At 40.5% G+C, this 20,732-nt stretch overlaps 1 protein-coding gene across 1 annotated transcript in view; it reads left to right on the top strand.

Moving 5' to 3' along the window:
* The window catches only part of SLC3A1 (solute carrier family 3 member 1), a 45,628-nt gene that overhangs the window by 22,670 nt on the left and 2,226 nt on the right, over positions 1–20,732 (top strand). Inside the window, exons 5-9 of the mRNA XM_054473830.2 lie at positions 2,290–2,409; positions 3,327–3,451; positions 6,494–6,689; positions 14,878–15,045; positions 16,119–16,235. Coding sequence (XP_054329805.2) covers positions 2,290–2,409; positions 3,327–3,451; positions 6,494–6,689; positions 14,878–15,045; positions 16,119–16,235 — 726 coding nt within the window. The remainder of the gene's footprint in view (positions 1–2,289; positions 2,410–3,326; positions 3,452–6,493; positions 6,690–14,877; positions 15,046–16,118; positions 16,236–20,732) is intronic.

Genomic DNA, 20,732 nt, shown 5'->3' with positions numbered 1-20,732 from the left:
ATTCTTTCATGCTACAATTGGTTCACTAAGTACCAGGTGCTGTTTCAGAGGCCTACAGATGTGTACCATCACACTCAGCTAATTTTTCATTTTTTGTAGAGACAGGGTTTTGTCATGTTGCCTGGCTGGTCTAGAACTCCTGAGCTCAAGCGATCCTCCCACCTCAGCCTCCTAAATTGCTGAGATTACAGGTGTGAGCCATCACACCTGGCTAGAAAAATCTTTTCAAGGTTCATCCATGTTGTAGCATGTGTCAGCACATCGTTCCTTTCCATGGCCAAATATTCATCATATGGATAGACCATTGGGTTGTTTCCACTTTCTGGCTATTATGAATAATGCTGCTATGAATATTTGTGAACAAGTTTTTGCGTGGACATAAGTTTTCATTTCTCTTGGGTATATACCTATGCATGAAATTGCGGGGTCTTATGGTAACTTGATGTTTAACCTTCTGAGGAAATGCCATACTATACAGTTGATCCTTCACACATCAGATCTTTAAAAAACATGTAAGTCAGCTCACAGCCTTTTCTGCTTAAAAATCCCTCCAGGGGTTTCCCATCACCCTCACACAAATCCCAGATCTTTCCTGTTAACTACAAAGCTGAGCATGATGAGTTAGTTCTCTTTACCTCCTTCTACTCTTACTTATGCTCCTCTGGCCACACTGGCCGCCCCCCTATCCCCGCCACTGCCCTTTTTTTTTTTGAAACAGGATCTCCTTCTGCCACCCAGGCTGGAGTGCAGTGGTATGATCTTGGCTCACTGCAACCTCCGATTTTTAGGTTCAAGCAATTCTCATGCTCAGCCTCCCAAGTAGCTGGGACTACAGGTGCATGCCTCCACGCCCAACTAATTTTTGTATTTTTAGTAGAAGCGGGGTTTTACCATGTTGGCCAGGCTGGTCACAAACTCCTGGCCTCAAGTGATCCACTCGCCTTGGCCTCCCAAAGTGCTGGGATTATAGGCGTGAGCCACCGCGCCCGGCCTAACCATTTATTTGCACCAGTCTTCATCTCTCTAATCTTTGGCTTCAGCATTAAAAATGCCTGGGAACAACGCAGCCCACGATGATGCTCTCAGGAGCAGTTGAGGCAGGGGAGAGGCTGAGCAGGCAATGACTACCTTCTCTCTAGCAAGGTGTGTTGGAAGAGTAGGGCAGGAGAGGAGAGCGAGCCAGGGGCATTCATACAATAATCGGGTTTCCAGCACACACCTTTGGAAGAAAGTCTGTCACCAAAGAATAAAATGAAATGTATGAGAACCTGGATTTTTAGCTTAACAATTTGTGCTTGGGATCAATTTATCTGTGAAATTAAAGCCAGTGGAATAATGTACGTTCCTTATTTTTTCTTTTTTTTTTTAAGACGGAGTTTTGCTCTTGTTGCCCAGGCTGGAGTGCAATGGCCCAATCTTGGCTCACCACAACTTCCGCCTCCCGGGTTCAAGCGATTCTCCTGCCTTGGCCTCCCGAGTAGCTGGGATTATGGGCACCCACCACCATGCCTGGCTAATTTTTGTATTTTTAGTAGAGACAGGGTTTCATCACGTTGGCCAGGCTGGTCTCAAACTCCTGACCTCAGGTGATCCGCCTGCCTCGGCCTCCCAGAGTGCTGGGATTACAGGCATAAGCCACCGCGCCCAGCCCATTTCATCTTTTATTATCTGAGTGTATTCAAGACAACACTTGTATCTGAGTTTTACCACAGGATTGTCACTATTCTTAGCTATTTACTTGGTTGATGGTTGATTCTATTTTTTTGTGTGTGTTCCTTCCATATTACTCCTAGCAGGTGATCCTTTAATATCTAAGCACTTCACCTCTCATTTGCCTTCCTAGTAAGGAGTGAAATATTTAACTATTGAACAATGTGTTATTTTCTTTGAGTTTGCAGTGACAGTTAATGACTTGGGCATGAGGGAGATGAGAAACTTTCCCAGTTTATTCTGAGTCCTATCTTTTTTTTATGGTTTCATTCTTTCATTTTTAGTAGATTCTCTAAACTTTGAAAACATCCTCATAACATCCATTACAAATGTAACTAATGGTAATTCTGAATTCAAATATGAAGGAGGTGTGGGAGTCGCCAAATGCAGTTACTTGAGAGTGTATTATAGTAAGACAGTTATGCTAAATAGATAAAAATAGACTGTGAATACTGTGCTTGTTCTGTATATAGATATCTATTTTATGATGCCAAGTCGTTAACAGTCAAAACTTTTATTAAACGTTGTGATAATAACATGTAGTTAATGTAACCAAGCATTTTGCTTCTTCATCTTTAGGAAATTATACGGTTCTGGCTCACAAAGGGTGTTGATGGTTTCAGTTTTGATGCTGTTAAATTCCTCCTAGAAGCAAAGCATCTGAGAGATGAGATCCAAGTAAATAAGACCCAAATCCCGGTAAAGTTTTATTTTAAACGTTTTTCTTTTGCCTTTTCTGAAAATGTCATCAGAGTGTTTTCTTTCTCAGCCTGAGATACCAATTACAAAGATGAGTTTTGTCCTGTGTCTAGCAAGTGCCTTGATTCATTTCTTTAGGAAATGCTCAAGAGTTTCAAATGCATATGCATTAGATGTTTTTTTTCCACTGGTTCCCTCCAGAGCGAGGGATCCCTTGAGGAGTCCTTCAGTGACAAGGGTTCTGAAGACATGGACAGTGTGGGCTCTACCAAGGGCCACAAAATAGAGGACATTTACTCCTGCAATTTTGTCATCTGACATAGGCTTAAGTGAGGAGGCCTTGAGTTGTATGAGATGTAATTTTTTGTTTTGATTCTAGGAGATTATTGTCATCCTAGAAAGACATAGAAATGAGACACTGACATAGAAATCCTACAAAGATACAGAAAGTAGGAAAAATTTACTGAAACCCCGAGAAAGTGTAACAGTAAGGAGAAAGGATAGTGATGGTAAAGAAACAAATTTAAGTGCATGATGTCAATAGTTTTGTGAGCAGATAAAGTATATGTGTAATAATGAGCTCTATAACCACTAAGATCTTTTTTTTTTGTCTTTAAAAGTGTCTGAAACATTTTGACAATTACGTGTTGAGGAAGACTTTGTAATCAGTGTTTTGCTTGGTAAAATTTATTTGCTAAAATGGGTGACAGTTTATTAGAGAAATATTGCTTAGTAGATTTATAAAGTTAACAACTTGAGCATCAAATGAAGTATTCTTCTCCATCCACAAAACCATGTTTGAGTGTGTGCCTTGCTTGGCTTGAGCCCTTTGAAGAGGTTGACTACATTCACATAGAGCCAGCTGTGGGCATGCGATGTATGAAATGAGGATAACCATGTTGTCCTGGTTTTCAAAGGACATGCTCACACAATACTCGGAGCTGTACCATGACTTCACCACCACGCAGGTGGGAATTCACGACATTGTCCGCAGCTTCCGGCAGACCATGGACCAATACAGCACGGAGCCCGGCAGATACAGGTGACCATGGCATATGCTCTCATTTCTTCCCAGGCTTAGTGTGTGATCTGCAGTGTATCCCTCACAACCAAGTGTATTTGGAGGTTCAAGTAATAATGTAACAAGCCTGCATAACTCTAATTGATTACAGTTTGGTTATACCAGGGCCTGCCATATTCCTTTCCTGTTTGCTTACTTTGCTGACTTTCAGTTTCCTCTTTTGTAAAATGATGCAGATCACACTACTTACTTCACAGGAGTTTTGTGAAAATTAGGTTAATTAAAAAGAGATTATATTAGCTAAATGTTAGCCATGAACTATTATTTTTTCTTTTTCAAAAACCAGCTCCAGGCCGGGCACAGTGGCTCACGCCTGTAAACCCAGCACTGTAGGAGGCCAAGGTAGGTGGATCACGAGGTCAGGAGTTTGAGACCAGCCTGGCCAATGTGGTGAAACCCCGTCTCTACTAAAAATACAAAAATTTGCTGGGTGTGGTGGTGGGTGCCTGTAATCCCAGCTACTCAGGAGGCTGAGGCAGGAGAATCACTTGAACCCGGGAAGTGGAGGTTGCAGTGAGTCAAGACTGCACCACTGCACTCCAGCCTGGGTGACAGAGCGAGACTCCATCACAAAAAAAAAAAAAAAAAAAAAAGAAGAAGAACCAAAAAAACACAAAACCAGCTCCAGCTGGGTGCAGTAGCTCATGCCTGTAATCCCAGCACTGTGGGAGGTCAAGGCTGGTGGATCACCTGATGGTGTTCGAGACCAGCCTGGGCAACATGGTGAAACCCCTCCTCTACTAAAACTACAAAAATCGGCATGGTGGCACATGCCTGTAATCCCAGCTACTTGGGAGGCTGAGGCAGAAGAATTGCTTGAACCGGGGAGACAGAGGTTGCAGTGAGCTGAAATCATGCCATTGTGCTCCAGCCTGGGCAACAGAGCAAGACTCCATCTCAAGAAAATAGTAAAAATACCAGCTCCTTCTCTGCAGCATTATTTTTATCATTGTTATTGGATCTATAGTTTCCTTGTACAGTATAAATCCATATGTTTCAGCTAAAGTATCAGGAACACAGCTTTGGAATCAGGTAGGCCTGAAGGAGTCCTGCTCTGTAGCTGTGTGACCTAGGGCCGGTTAATTAATGTAAGTCTCAGTTTTCTCATCAATAAAAAAGTGATAGCAATAACCTCTATAAGGCTGTTGTGAGATTAAATTAGATAATATATATAAAGTACTTAAAGTAGTGCCTGGATCATAGTAAACACTCAATAAAATTACCCATCATTAAGTTTACATAGATCACTCAACAGAATCAATAGGAAGGAATTAAAGAAATTTCATCTTCTTAAAGTAGGTACTCCGATTACTCTGTCTCCATTTTATAGACAAGGAAACTGAGGCTCTGAGCATGTAGGTAATGTCCACAGGTAGGAGTGGCAGCTATGGGATTTGAACTGAAGCAGTTGGGCTCCAGAGACCATGCACTTATCCATAAATATGCTGCCTCAAATAGCTAAAGCAAGCATTGATCGGAGTCATTTCAGGTGAATGTGTCTTCCCCAGGGTTTTGCTTTCAGTAATTGAGAGTGCACACCAATAATAAGGCAAGATGTTACAGGGACTCAAATACAAGGGGAAGTTCTTTTGAAGAAAATACCCCACCTTATTTGCAGACATAAACTTTAGATCCTAAATGGAGTGATGAGAATTGCTAAAGAAAGTCTTCCTGGATGTCAATGAGTTTTAGTGTCAGGATGTTACTAAATTTTGATTCTAGGAGATTATTTCTCCTAGGATTCTAGGTTTAGAAAGAAAAGAACAGGCTGGGCGCAGTGGCTCATGCCTGTAATCCCAACACTTTGGGAGGCTGAAGCGGGCAGATCATCTGAGGTCAGGAGTTTGAGACCAGCCTGGCCAACATGGTGAAACCCTGTGTCTACTAAAAACACAAAAAAATTAGCTGGGCATGGTGGCGGGTGCCTGTAATCGCAGGTACTCAGGAGGCTGAGGCAGGAGAATCGCTTGAACCTGGGAGGTGGAGGTTGCAGTAAGCCAAGATCATGCCATTGCACTCCAGCCTGGGCAGTAAGACTGAAACTCTGTCTCAAGAAACAAAAATAAAAAAACAACCAATATAGACTGAGATCCAATTTTTTTTTTTTTTTTTAAACACAGATTCTCACTTTGTTGCCCAGGCTGGAGTGTGGTGGCATGATCTTGTCTCACTGCAACCTTCACCTCCCAAATTCAAGTGATTCTCCTGCCTTGGCCTTCCGAGTAGCTGGGATTACAGGCGCATATCACCACACCTAATTTTTGTATTTTTGGTAGAGATGTTTCTCCACGTTGGCCAGGCTGGTCTCAAACTCCTGACCTCAAGTTATCCACCCGCCTCGGCCTCCCAAAGTGTTGGGATTACAGGTGTGAGCCACTGCGCCTGGCACCCAAATGTGTTTCATTTTTTTTGGGGGGGGGGGGTGGATTTTTCTGCCTTGTGTTATTTTTTATTATTATACTTTTAGTTCTAGGGTACATGTGTACAACATGCAGGTTTGTTACATAGGTATACATGTGCCATGTTGGTTTGCTGTACCCATCAACTTATCATTTACATTAGGTATTTCTCCTAATGCTATCCCTCCCTCAGCCCCCCACCCACTGACAGGCCCCGGTGTGTGATGTTCCCTGCCCTGTGTCCATGTGTTCTCGTTATTCAACTCCCACCTATGGGTGAGAACATGCGGTGTTTGGTTTTCTGTCCTTGTGTTAGTTTGCTTAGAAGGATGGCTTCCAGCTTCATCCATGTCCCTGCAAAGGACATGGACTCATCCTTTTTTATGGCTGCATAGTATTCCATGGTGTATATGTGCCACATTTTCTTAATCCAGTCTAACATTTGGTGACAGCTTGATTATGCTTTCTAGAAGGTGCTAGTCCTATATGGTTAATAGTGTGCATTCAGCCCCTACATCTTGTACATGCAAGATAAGCAGCTGTGGAGTGCCTTCCCAGTCTTCTGACAGGCCCCGATGACATTGAACCTTATCAACTCTTATAGGTTCATGGGAACTGAAGCCTATGCAGAGAGTATTGACAGGACCGTCATGTACTATGGATTGCCATTTATCCAAGAAGCCGATTTCCCCTTCAACATTTACCTCACCATGCTAGACACTGTTTCTGGGAACAGCGTGTATGAGGTTATCACATCCTGGATGGAAAACATGCCAGAAGGAAAATGGCCTAATTGGATGGTAAGTCCTCATGACAGCACAGTACATAATGTGCTGCTGTTGCCTTTGCTGTCCAGTTACCTCTAAAATACAATGCACCTTTGTCTCTAAGTGACCATCACCTCTGCCTTATTTGGTGATTGTTCAGTGGTCAGGCCTGTCACAGCCTCTGCCAGGTTCTTTTCGTTAAGGGAGAGACACTGCCCACTGAATGGAATGAATATTGAATGAGTGCTTGTCTATGCTCAGAACACTGCTAGGCTTTTTGGGGATGGATATCAAACCATAATTTCTCCCCACATATCTCAGAGTTTATGATGTCAATGGGAAGAAAGAGGATTTCGGGTGTGGAAGAGGTACAGAGCAATTCAGGGCAACATAAAACTGTGACAAAACGCCAATTTGTGGGGCAGGATGCACTGCAAAAAGCGTTTAAACTACAGAGATTCTCGGAGAAAAATTTCTCCCCCTTCTGCACTACACTCTTCAAAACAATTTTTTTTTTTTTTTGAGACGGACTCACTCTGCACCCAGGCTGGAGTGCAATGGTGCAATCATGGCTCACTGCAGCCTCGACCTCTGAGGCTCAAGCAATCCTCCCACCTCAGCCTCCTGAGTAGCTGGGACTACAGGTGCATGCCACCATGCCTGGCTAATTATTTTTGTTTTTGTATTTTTAGTAGAGACGGGGTTTCACCATGTTGGCCAGGCTTGTCTTAAACTCCTGACCTCAAGTGATCTGCCCACCTTGGTCTCCTAAAGTGCTGGGAATACAGGCATGAGCTACCACGCCTGGCACTAACATTTTTCAAGACTGGCAATACATTACTTCAGTGAAGAACAGAAGATATAGCGATACATACCTGTGGTAACAAACCAGTATTCTCACTTCCACACCCATCAGGGTTGCTTTCCCTGATCTGATTTTTCTGTCTTTGGGTTTGAGTTAGAGGTCAATATTAGGCTCCTTTATAAGGTGTCTGTAGTATTATAGATGTAAGCCCTGCTGCTTCAAAGTCCCACGGTAACAGTGGTTTAAACAAAATGCAAGTTTCTTTCTCTCATATAAAAGACCACCTTTCTTTTTTTTTTTTTTGAGCGGAGCCTCCCTCTGTTGCCCAGGCTGGAGTGCAATGGCGTGATCTTGGCTCACTGCAACCTCCACCTCCCGGGTTCAAGCAATTTTTCTGCCTCAGCCTCCTGAGTAGCTGGGATTACAGTTGCACGCCACCATGCCTGGCTAATTTTTTTATTTTTAGTAGAGACGGGGTTTTACCATGTTGGTCAGGCTGGTCTTGAACTCCTGACCTTGTGATCCACCCCCACCTTGGCCTCCCAAAGTGCTGGGATTACAGGCGTGAGCCACCACTCCTGGCCCTTCCTTTCTTTAATATATTATAAATGTAAACTCTAAAACGCCTCTTTAGTCTCGATAATCCTCCATCTTTCTGTATCTCTACCACCTTAGGCTGTTTCTGTGGTCTCATCATTTAGGTCTCAGGTAGGTGTCACCACAGGAAGCCTTCTGGAGCCCCCAGATGAGGTGTCAGGTCTACCTATTGTATACTATAGCACCCGTTCATTCCCTTTCCTTGAAGTCCACACAATTCCACGATGTCTGCTTTCCCCACTAGACGGTTCACTGGTTGAGGGCAGAGGCAGGTTCCCAGCATCCTTGCACGGTGCCCACCTCACACCGACGTGCTCAGGCTCAGGGTTTGTTTGTTGCTGGTGCTGTTATTAGTATGCAGTTTAGCGATTTACCAAAGGTGTGCCTTATATATAGAGAGAGTTGCCTTACACTAGTCAATATCTTCTGTTGTACCCCCACAATACCTGTAGGTTTGATCTGAGCCCTGAAAAGTGGTATGATTTTGATACTTTTCGCACAGATCCTGCCAGCTATCTTACACAGCCTGATGAAAACCTGAAAGGATAAAGGAGAAAATGCAGCCTAGGCAGAAAAACACTGGCAGAATCTGTGAACGATGATTAAGCTTATTTCAATCTTTTCTGACGCTTTAATAGGCAGGAATGTGTGTTTCCATTGCCAGAGCCTTTCTCTGTCTGGTGAGGGGAAAGAGGCTCAAATTTAGGCATGGTAAAAGCTTTAATTTGTTAAATCTAAGTATTAAAACTATACTACAATTTTAAAATAACAGCTTTGTTGAGATATAATTCACATACCATAAAACCTTTTTTTTTTTTTGAGACGGAGTTTTGCTCTTGTTACCCAGGCTGGGGTGCAGTGGCATGATCCCGGCTCACTGCAACCTCTGCCTCCTGGGTTCAGGTAATTCTCCTGCCTCAGCCTCCAGAGTAGCTGGGATTACAGGTGCCCACCACCATGCCCAGCTAATTTTTTGTATTTTTAGTAGGGACACGGGGTTTCATCATGTTGGCCAGGCTGGTTTCGAACTCCTGACCTCAGGTGATCCACCCATCTCGGCCTCCCAAAGTGCTGGGATTACAGGTGTGAGCCACCGAGCCCAGCCAAAATTTACCGTTTTTAAAGTATGTAATTAAGTGGATTTTTGGTATATTCACAGACTTATGCAACCATCACCAATGTCTCATTCCAGAGCATTTTCATCACCCCCAAAATAAACCACATCTCCATTAGCAATAACTGTGCATGGCCCCTCCCTCTCTGTCCTCAGTCTCTGGCAACCACTTACCTACTTTCCGTGTCTATGGATTTGCCTATTCAGGGCATTTCATATAAATGGAGTTATACGATATGGGCCTTGTGTGTCTAGCTTCTTTCACTTAACATAGTGTTTTCAAGGTTTATCCATGTTGTAGTATGTATCAGTACATCATTCCTTTTTATGGCTGAATAGTAACTTCCATAAAGCACATTTTGTTTATCTGTTCATGAATTGACATTTGTTTTCACTTTTGGACTATTATGAATAGTGATGCTATGGACATTTGTGTACAAGTTTTTATAAAAACATGTTTTCAGTTCTCTCTGGTATATATCCAGGAGTGGAATTGCTCCACTGGGCATATGGTAAGTCTACATTTAACTATTTGAGGAACTGCCAAACTGTTTTCCAAAGTAGCTACACCATTTTACATTCCCACCAGCAATGTTACGAGGTTCCGATTTTTCCACATCTCATCAAGCCTTGTGATGGTCTGCTTTTCTGATGATGGCCTTCCTGCTGAGTGTCAAGTTGTTATCTCATTGTATTTTTTTTTTTTTTTTGCATTTCCCTGATGGCTAATTTTGTTGAGGGTATTTTCATGCACTTATTGGACATTTGCATGTCTTATTTGGAGAAATGTCTATTCAAATTCTTTGCCTATAATTAAATTTGGTTGTCTTTTTATTGTTTAGTTTTAAGAATTCCTGATATACACTGGATAGGTGATTTGCAAGTATTTTCTCCCATTCTGTGGGCTTTCATGTCACTTTCTTAATAGTGTCCCTTGAAAAGCATAAAAGTTTTTAATTTTTATGAAGTCCAATTGTTTTATTGTTGTTGCTGCTTTTACTTTTAGTGTTACATTAGAAACCATTGCCTGGTCCATTTATTCCAGCACCACATGCTAAAAAGACTATTCTTTGCTTCATTGGATTATCATGGAACCTTTGTTGAAAAATCAACTGATTGTAGGCTGGGCATGGTGGCTCACACCTGAAATCCCAGCACTTTGGGAGGTTGAGGTGGGAGTTGAGCCCAGGTGTTCAAGGTTGCCGTGAGCCATGATCACACTCCAGGGTGCACTCCAGCCTGGGTGACAGAGTGAGACTCTGTCTCTAAATGTAAAACAAAACATAAAAAAGAAAATCAGTTGATTTCCAGACTCTCAGTTCTGTTCATCTATATGTCAGTCTCTATGCCTCAACACCCTGAGTTGATTAGTGTAGCTTAGTAAGTTTTGACATAGAGAAGGATGGGTCCTCCAAATTTGTTATTTTTCAAGATTGTTTTAGCTGTTCTGGGTACCTTATATTTCCATGTAAATTTTAGGATTTCCATATAAATTTTAGAGTAGCCATCTGGGATTTTGATAGGGATTGCATTGAATCTGTTTATCATTTTTGGCAGTCATGCCATCTTAAGTCTGCTAATCCATGAACACAGATGTATCTTATTTAGGTCTTTAATTTCTTTCGATGATGTTTTGTATTTTTCATTGTATAAGTCTTACACTTTTTGTTCAATTTATTCCTAAGTATTTTGTTCTTTTGATATTATTGTAAACTGAAGTGTTTTCTTAATTTCATAATTGGATTCTTCATTATTATTGTATAGAAATACAATAGATTTGTGTATATTGATCTTGTATCCTAAAACATTGCTGAACTTGTTTTTCGTTTCTAGTAGTTTATTGTGAATTCCTGAGGATTTTTTTTTTTTTAATTTGAGGCGGAGTCTTGCTCTGTTGCCCAGGCTGGAGTGCAGTGGTGCGATCTCAGCTCATTGCAAGCTCTGCCTCCCAGGTTCACACCATTCTTCTGTCTCAGCCTCCCGAATACCTGGGACTACAGGTGCCTGCCACCATGACTGGCTAACTTTTTGTATTTTTTAGGTAGAGACAGGGTTTCACCGTTAGCCAGGATGGTCTTGGTCTCCTGACCTCATGATCTGCCTGCCTCAGCCTCCCAAAGTGCTGGGATTACAGGTGTGAGCTACTGTGCCTGGCCTCCTGAGGAATCTTTTGTTTTAAAATTATTGCAAAATATACATAAAACATAATTTTAAACATTTAGAAGTGTGTAATTCAATGCATTAAATACATTCAAAATGTTGTACAACCATCGCCATTATTAGTTTCTAGAACTTTTATCATCCCAAACAGAAAATCTGTACCCACTAAACAATAATTCCTCACTTCCACCACTAACCCCTGATATCCTCCATTCTATTTTCAGCCTCTATAAATTTGCCTATTCTAGGTACCTCATATAAGTGGAATCATAACAATATTTGTCCTTTTGTGTCTGCCTCATTTTACTTAGCTTAATGTTTTCAAGTTTCCTTCATACATACAATAGCATGTATCAGATCTTACTCCTTCTTATGACTGAATAACATTCCATGGTACCTATGTAACACATGTTATCTATTCATCTGCTGGTGACATTTGTGGTTTTGCCTCCTTTTGGCTATAGGAATAATGTTACAAACCAATGGTGTACAAATATCTGTTTAAGCCCCAGATTTCAGTTCTTTTGGATCTATACCATGGAGTGGAATTGCTGGATCACATAGTACTTTCTTGTTTTTGTTTTTTGAGATGGAGTCTCACTGTATCACTCAGGCTGGAGTGCAGTGGTATGATCTCGGCTCACTGCAACCTCTGCCTCTGGGTTCAAGCAATTCTTATGCCCTAGCCTCCTGTGTAGCTTGGATTACAGGCATGTGCCACCATGACTGGCTAATTTTTGTATTTTTAGTAGAAATGGGGTTTTACCATGTTGGCCAGGCTGGTCTGGAACTCCTGGCCTCAAGTGATTTGCTGCCTTGGCCTCCCAAAGTGCTGGGATTACAGGCATAAGCCACCGTGCCCAGCCTTTTTTTTTTTGAGACAGGGTCTCACTTTGTCAACCAGACTGGAGCACAGTGGTGTGAACATGGCTCACTGCAGCCTTGACCTCCTGGGCTCAAGCAATCCTCCTCCCTTAGCTCCCACCAAGTAGCTGGGACTATAGGTGCATACCACCATACCTGGATAATTTTTGTATTTTTTGTGGAGATGGGGTTTCGCCATGTTGTCCAGGCTGGTCTTGAACTCCTGAGCTCAAGTGATCCTCCCACCTTGGCCTCTTAAAGTGTTAGGATTACAGGTGTGAGCCACTGTGCCCAGCCTTGGATCATATAGTACGTCTATGATTTTGAGGAACTACCAAACTGTTTTCCATAGTGCCTTCTCTGTTTTACATTCCCATCAGCAATGTACGAAGGTTCCAATGTCTTTTCATCCTCACCAACACTTTTGTGTCTTGGTTTTAAAAATTATACTCATCATAGTACATATGAAGTAGTAGCTCATTTTTTCATTATTGAATAACTGTTTTGCTGGATATAGAAATCTTGGTTTACAGTTCTTTCTTTCATCACTTCAAATATGTCATCTCATTGCCCTCTGGCCTTCATGGTTTCTGATAGGAAGTCAGTTGCTAATCTTATTGAGACTCCTTACATGTGATGTACCAATTTTCTTTGCTCCTTTAAAGATTCTGTGTCTTTTAACAGTTTGACTGATACGTCCAAGTGTGGGTTTTTAAAAATTTTGTCCTACTTGGAGTTCATTGAGGTTCTTAGATACACAATTTTTAAAAAAATCAGATTTGGGAAGTTGGTGGCTATTAGTTTTTCAAATATTGTTTCTGACCATTTCTCTCCCTTCTCTCCTTTTGAGACTCCCATTATGCATATGTTGGTATGCATGATAGTATCCCACAGGTCTCTGAGAGTCTGTTTTTTTTTTTGTTTGTTTGTTTGAGACAGGGTTTTGCTGTTGCCCAGGCTGGAGTGCAGTGGTGTAAACATGGCTCACTGCAACCTTGATGTCCTGTGCTCAATTTTCCCATCTCAGCTTCCTGAGTAGCTGAGATTACAGGTGCATGCCACCATGCCTGGCTAAATTTTTAATTTTTTTGTATACATGGGGTCTCACCATGTTGCCCAGGCTGGTTTAGAACTCCTGGGCTCAAGCATCTTCCTGCCTTGGCATCCCAAAGCACTGGGATTACAGGTGGGTACAGCGCCTGGCCTCATTCTTCTCTTTCTTTCTGGTTCTCAGGCCAGATACTCTCAATTGAGTCTTCAAGTTTTCTGATTCCTTTGCTAGTTCAAATTTCTCAAGCCCCTCTAGTAAATGTCTCACTTTAGCTATTGTACTTCTTAACTCTAACATTTTTATTTTTTCATAATTTCTCTTATCTATTTGATAACTGTTCATATACTTTATTTAAATTCTTTAGGCACAGGTTTTTTCTTTGAATATCAAAATATTAGCTGGTTTAAAGTCTTTGTCTAGTAAGTCCAATGTTTGGTCTTCCTAAGCAACATTTGCTATTGACTCCCCCCACCATTATATAAGCCATATTTTCCTGTTTTGACTGTTTTGTAAATTTGTTGTTGTTGTTAAAAACTGGACATTTTAAGTAGTATAATTCTGGAAATCACATTCTTCCTTTCCCAGAGTTTGTTGTGGTCTATGTCCAGAAGTCTTGAGAAATCAAAGGGTTTCTTGTCAGAAGATCTCACGACAGTGAAAAGAATAAAAGGATGGAGGCAAAAATTGACCTAATTTTCTGGCCATAAAAATAGAAAAATACTTCACAATGGTCTACAAAAACATAATTATAAAGATCATTTTCATACATCTAAGGAAATTAAAAAAAAAAAAAGCAACCTCCTATTTCTTGAATTGTAGCAATTAAGTTTTGTCCTAAGACTCAAGTTCAAATGCTAGTTCTGTCTCATACTACTACTTGAATAAATGATGTAATTTCTCAGAGCTTGTTTCCTCATTTGTAAAATGGAGATAGTACTTGCTAGCACTGTTGTGTGAAGGAGGGAAATATAGGTGTGAAAGTACTTTTTAAAAAGTAAAGTGCCATGCTCAGCATATGCACATGAGGGTTTGAGTTGTGGGTTATGGAGAGAGTTGTCAGGTGATTTAAATAAATTCTTATTTAAACAAACTCTTTTTAAAATAAGGGCTAGAATATACCTAGAACATTTAACATGGAAATATATTTACAAATAGAAAACACTTGATAAAATTTCATCTTGGACTATGTAAATTCTTCCTAAAAGTTGATTTACTTTAAAAATTTTGTGTAAATAGTTCATAAGTCAAAACAAAAGAGGACACATCAGAAGTCTCTCATGCCTGTCCCTTTCACCTTATTCCCTTGTCTTGCTCTCTGCCAGTTTTGTTTCCTTTCCTGTCAATATTCTTATCCAGATATGAGAAAATATGACTATGTACCCTCTGAGTTTTATTTGCAATATCATTGTAAAATAAATTCTTATCACCCTTTTCTTGCTCATCAGTGGCCGAGATAATAAATTGGTCAGTTACACAGCAAATAGCAGGCCTAGGACTCAAGTCCAGGCTTGCTAGTACCAAGGTACCACATCTACTTTGTTTTGCTACGTTGTGAACTTCCTGTGAAATAGGGTAAATCTTTCAGAAAACTGTGTATACAGATGTGTTCTTAAAAATATCTGCCTTTCAGATTGGTGGACCAGACAGTTCCCGGCTGACTTCGCGTTTGGGGAATGAGTATGTCAACGTAATGAACATGCTTCTTTTCACACTCCCTGGAACTCCTATAACTTACTATGGAGAAGAAATTGGAATGGGAAATATTGTAGCCACAAATCTCAATGAAAGCTATGATATTGTAAGTTGAATACAACTTGACTATTCATCACAGCTATAAAACCAAGTACTCATTTTTTATTTTTTGCCAAATCAGAGAACTTACTATCTCTCTATTCCATTGCTGAAAATCATGGTTACTTTGCTTTTCTTTCTTACTGTAAGAATTCTCAGCTTTCTTGGTGGTCTGAGAGCTTATTTTAAAAATGCTTTTGGAGCCACACAACTAAATTTCTTGGGTAGGGCATTTTAAAGATGTTTTCTACCTGATAGGCACATTAAAATTTATTTATTTATTTATTTATTTTGCCAGGAATACTGTGTTGTGAGGCACACTAAAATTGGAGAACCAGTGGTTTAGTTTATTATTCATTTCCCTCTACTTGAAATGTGGTGTTAGGAACACTTATTTCTTTAGTTCTCATTTGTCCTGTTTGGTCTTGGGTGACCACAGCACAAGGACCCTTTTCTGTTATCAGGTGCAGTGCACAGCCTGAGAGTTAAGCAGTTTTCATTTTGTAGCTACAGATTTCAGAATTGTGTTGCTGGGTAGACGACTATCTTGCAACTTTAATTTGCCTGGTTAGCTTTCAATTGTATGAGATCCAATTTCCCTAATATTTGATTAAGGTGAAGCTTTTTTTTCCTCTATCAGCTCCTACATTTGTGTGTGCGCACTCATGAGCAATAACCAGGCTGAATAAATGAGTAGGACAGAATTCACACTCACTTGTACATGGCAGTGTTCTTAAATTCACCATCACTGTACCATAGTAGAAGTCGTGTAAATTGGCAATAGCACATTTTGAAATCCTATATTATTGATTTTTAGGAAAAAGCAAAGATTTCAAGCATGTATTAAAGTTCGATTAGTATTGTCTATTCAAACTCAAAATGTTATTAGGTACTTTCTAGTTAAAAGGGTGAAACTGGTTTGTGTACCAAATGTTAAGGCCTTTTCATCACAAATGCTAATGAGTACAAACACTAGCTAAGAACTACAGGGAATTAAATAATTATGAAGTAAATCAGGACCAAAGTACATTTCTTTTAATAACCAAACCACTGTTTTCCCTTTCTGGTCTTTTGACATAGAATACCCTTCGCTCAAAGTCACCAATGCAGTGGGACAATAGTTCAAATGCTGGTTTTTCTGAAGCTAGTCACACCTGGTTACCTACCAATTCAGATTACCACACTGTGAATGTTGATGTAAGTATCAGTGAAAATTTTATGTTGATTCTAGAAACAAGAAATGGGTTTCTACTGAAAGTACACACTCACCCTGAATGTGTCTAAACCTTAACGGATACTCTTTAAAATCAATCACAGACTTCCTTGCAGTTTTCAATTTGTAAGGAGTTTGTAAATCATGCCTTTGTGAAAATACAAACTGGTACAAATCTACCAAGTGAAGTGAAGTATCATATAGAATATACAAGTCTTCATTGCGATGACCTTTACTAAGGCCTTTGAGCTATGAAGGAAATTTTATGGAAGTTTTTTAGCTAGCCCAGCTGCCCTTCCTCCTCTCTTCCTCTCAAAAGGCACGGAGAGAGGCGGGTGGATAGGCAGCCATGCAGGCAGGAAGGAGATCAATCCTCAAATCCACACTACTGTTTTGAAGAAACAGAAGCCATACATGATCCTTAAAGTGGTTGCTCTGGCATACTAATACCACTTTGGCTTTTGCCCTTTTTTCTGTTCCCATAGTGATCAAGCACTAATGTCATTCACTAGTGAAAACTTCACTGGAAAACAAACTAAACCAATTTAGGGGAAATGAAATTATAGATGCCACATGGAGATACTTAAGAAATGCAAAGCACCCTCCACCACACACCATGCCCCATCCCAGTCTACTGAGTAATCTGAGGAAACTCCCCAGGATATTCAGATATAGAAAGCCACACAAACCCTCCTGCTCCCACAGCTCCCTGCTACAAGCACCACTGAGAATTCCTGGATAGTATAAGCTTTGTTTTATATAGTTGTAGGTCTTGAAGACACAAAACATATATGGGTTGAATGCCTCTTGAGTCTCATGTCTAAAATATTCCCATAGGCCAATATGAATACAGTATGTAGGAAGTCCTACATAAAAATGCATGCCAGCGAAGATAGAGAAAATGCAAATTAAAACAGTTATTTTATTTTTTATTTTTTTTTTGTGATGGAGTTTCGCTCTTGTTGCCCAGGCTAGAGTGCGATGGTGTGGTCTTGGCTCATAGCAACCTCCACCTCCTGGGTTCAAGTGATTCTCCTACCTCGGCCTCCCAAGTAGCTGGGATTACAGGCACCCACCAGGCGCCTGCCACCATGTATGGCTAATTTTTGTATTTTTAGTGGAGATGGGGTTTCACCATGTTGGACAGGCTGGTTTCAAACTCCTGACCTCAGGTGATCCGCCCACCTCGGCCTCCCAAAGTGTTGGGATTACAGGCGTGAGCCACCGTGCCCAGCCAACAATGATACTTTTTTCTATCAGATTAACAAAGTCTTTAAAAATGATCATGAGTGATGACAGATACTAAGTCATAAATCCCAGACAATGCCGTTTTAATAAAATACATCCAAATGACCCTGGAAAGGAACAGAAAATTTAAGTAATTTCTAAAATATATAAAGTAAAATTAGGGCTGGGCACCATGGCTCACACCTGTAATCCCAGCATTTTGGCAGGCGAAGGCCAGAGGAATGCTTGAGCACAGCAGTTTGAGACCAGCCTAGGCAATATAGTGAGACCTTGTTTCTACCTTCCCCCTAACCTCGCCAAAAAAAAAAAAGGGAAATTAGCTGGGCCTGGTGACATGTGCCTGTCATCCCAGCTACTCAGGAGGCTGAGCCCAAGAGATCAAGGCTGCAATGAGGTGTGATTATCCCAATGCACTCCAGCCTGGGTGACAGAGTAAGGCCGTCTCAAAAAAAAAAAAAAAAAACCAGAGGCTAGAAGTGGGAGTCTAAAACATACAGGAGAAAAACAGTTCTAAGGGAGAGAGCACTGTAGGAATTTCCTGAACTCCTGCAATTTGCCATGGCATAATTTCCCTGAGGAAAAAACATTCCAGAACTGTTTGGTGATCACATGCATGGTAGAATTAGTAGAACAAAGCCTGAAGCTTCTAAAAGTGCATCAGAAGAAAGAAAAGAAGGAAAACAAGACCTAACTCTAGCGCCGTCCCTGGCGAGAATTCACTGTGGAATGCTCTCAGAAAGGAGAGCTTTTACTACTCAGCTCAGAGTCACAGAGGCCAGGAGAAAAAAGGTGGGAATCTAGCAAGCTTATCACCTTCAAGTAGGAAAAGAACCCCACATCCCAATGTCCCAAAGACAAGTCAGACCCACATCCAACTTGGCTTCCCATTATGAGAGGCAGGCAACCAAAGACAGGCAAACAAGGAAGGTCAAAACACAAAAGCAAACAGATCAAGAATCACACAGTATCTGAGAAAAACCAAGGCCATGAAAGGAGACACCATTCCTAACAGAACACTGTAGAAAGCAGAGAAAATATAGCAAACATAAGACTTAAATATAAGTATAAATACCCCCAGTAGATTGCTGTTTAATGGAGCTCCTTGAGATTCTTTCAAGAAGTGATTAGATATCTCAGAAGTATAAAAGACTGTCAAACAATGAAATAAAATAGAACATAAGTGCTAATTAGTATGCTGAAAAACTGATCCAGGGGCTTGTCCAGAATGTGCTGAAAAAGACAAAGAATTAAGAGCATAAGAAAAAATTGGGATACATGGAAGATAGATACAGAATTCCAACATGCAGTAAAAACAACTGCACAGGAGAACAGACTGGAGGAAACATACAAAGAAATAAAACACATAACCCAGAGATAAAGGAAGACTTTATCTTCTTTCAGAACAGCTAGGATAAAGAGAACTCCAAAACTACTCAGAAAGAAACCAAACCTGAAAACAGATTGCCTGAGAAAAGGGTTGAGAATTGGACTAGCATCAGAATCCTCAATTGGATACTACACCACATTAGAACTCTATCTTCAAAGTTGTAATGGAAACTGAATTCTATATCCATTCAAACTAGCATGTAAGAGAGCAAAACAGAGATGGAAAAGCAAGGACCCACATTTTACCATGTGTGGCCACTTTCTGAAAGAATAGTCAAGGGACTATCCAACAAAACAAAACATAACAATTCTAAGAGATACAATGTATTAAAGAAAGAAAAGGAAATAATATAACTTGATTTAAATAATTTTTGATACACAATGTAAAACAAGGTATTCTGGAACAAACATCTTAGTGATTTGATTCTATATGGGAAATGTTAGCAGGGAGGGTGTGTGGGTGGGAGGGGGCACACAGGAGCAAGCAAATAAGAGAGCAGTGTTTGTTTTGCACAGGAAAGAGAGTAACTCTAGATTTGAGCTGTTCAGTAGCCATTAACCACTGTGACTATTACATTAAATAGAGTTAAACATTTAGTTCCTGCTGGGTATGGTGGCTCAGGCCTATAATACCAGCACTTTGGGAGGCCAAGACTGGAGGATCACTTGATCCTAGGAGTTTGAGACCAGCCTGGGCATCATAGTAAGACCCTATCTCTTAAGAAAAAAATTAGCTGGGCATTGTGGCACACACCTGTAGTCCCAACTACTCAGGAGGCTGAGGTAGGAGGATCACTTGAGCCCATGATGTTGAGGCTGCAGTGAGCCATGATCATGCCACTGCACTCCAGCTTGGGCAACAGAGGGAGATTTTGTCAAAAAAAAAAAAAAAAAAAATTAGTTCCCATGTCATAGTAACACTTCAAGTGCTCATTAGCTGCCATATTGGATAGCTCTGATACAGAACATTTCCAGCATTACAGAAAGTTCTATTGGCCAGCATTTTTCTAGACATTGAGAAAAATTATTTTAAGGTGGTCATAATTTTAATGGTAAAATTAGGACAGACATAAAAATAATTTTCAGAGAATTATTTTCAAAGAACACTAGACATAATATAAAAATTTTCAAATTTTCAAAGAATACTAGAAGAAAAAAATTATACAGTCAATCCAATAAAAAGCTTAATAGAAAAAAACCCAAACAATAGTATAACCACAAATAAAATAGGGCTTTGGAATTATGTCTAAATAATACAATAATTACAAATATGAATGGGTTAAATTAGCTTATTAAAAGATAAAACCACTCAGATAACAAAAACAGACATAAACACTAACACAAAACACAAAGAATTAAAATGAAGATATAGCAAGCAAATAATAGAAAGCTTGCAACCCAGCTATAGCTATAAACACAAAAAATGAGGTTATCTTTTGACTTAATAATTCCATTCCTAATACTTGTACTTAGAAATATTTGCACATGTACGCAATAATACTTAAAGGATCTCAACACTTTTTTTTTTTTTTTTTGAGACAGTCTTGCTCTGTCACCCATGCTTGAGTGCAGTGGCATGATCTCGGCTCACTGCAGCCTCTGCCTCCCAGGTTCAAGTGATTCTCCTGCCGCAGCCTCCCGAGTAGCTGGGATTACAGGTGCACGTCATTATGCCCGGGTAATTTTTGTATTTTTTAGTAGAGATGGTGTTTCACCATGTTGGCCAGGCTGGTCTTGAACTCCTGACCTCTGGTGATCTGCCTGCCTTGGCCTCCCAAAGTGCTAGGGTTATGGGCCTGAGCCACCTTGCCTGGCCTGCAACACTTGTGTTTAGTAGAAGACACAAG

The sequence above is a fragment of the Pongo pygmaeus genome, chromosome 12 (genome assembly GCF_028885625.2).
Source record: "Pongo pygmaeus isolate AG05252 chromosome 12, NHGRI_mPonPyg2-v2.0_pri, whole genome shotgun sequence".
NCBI classification, from domain to species: Eukaryota; Metazoa; Chordata; class Mammalia; order Primates; family Hominidae; genus Pongo; species Pongo pygmaeus.
This window is presented reverse-complemented; position numbering and strand designations above follow the sequence as displayed.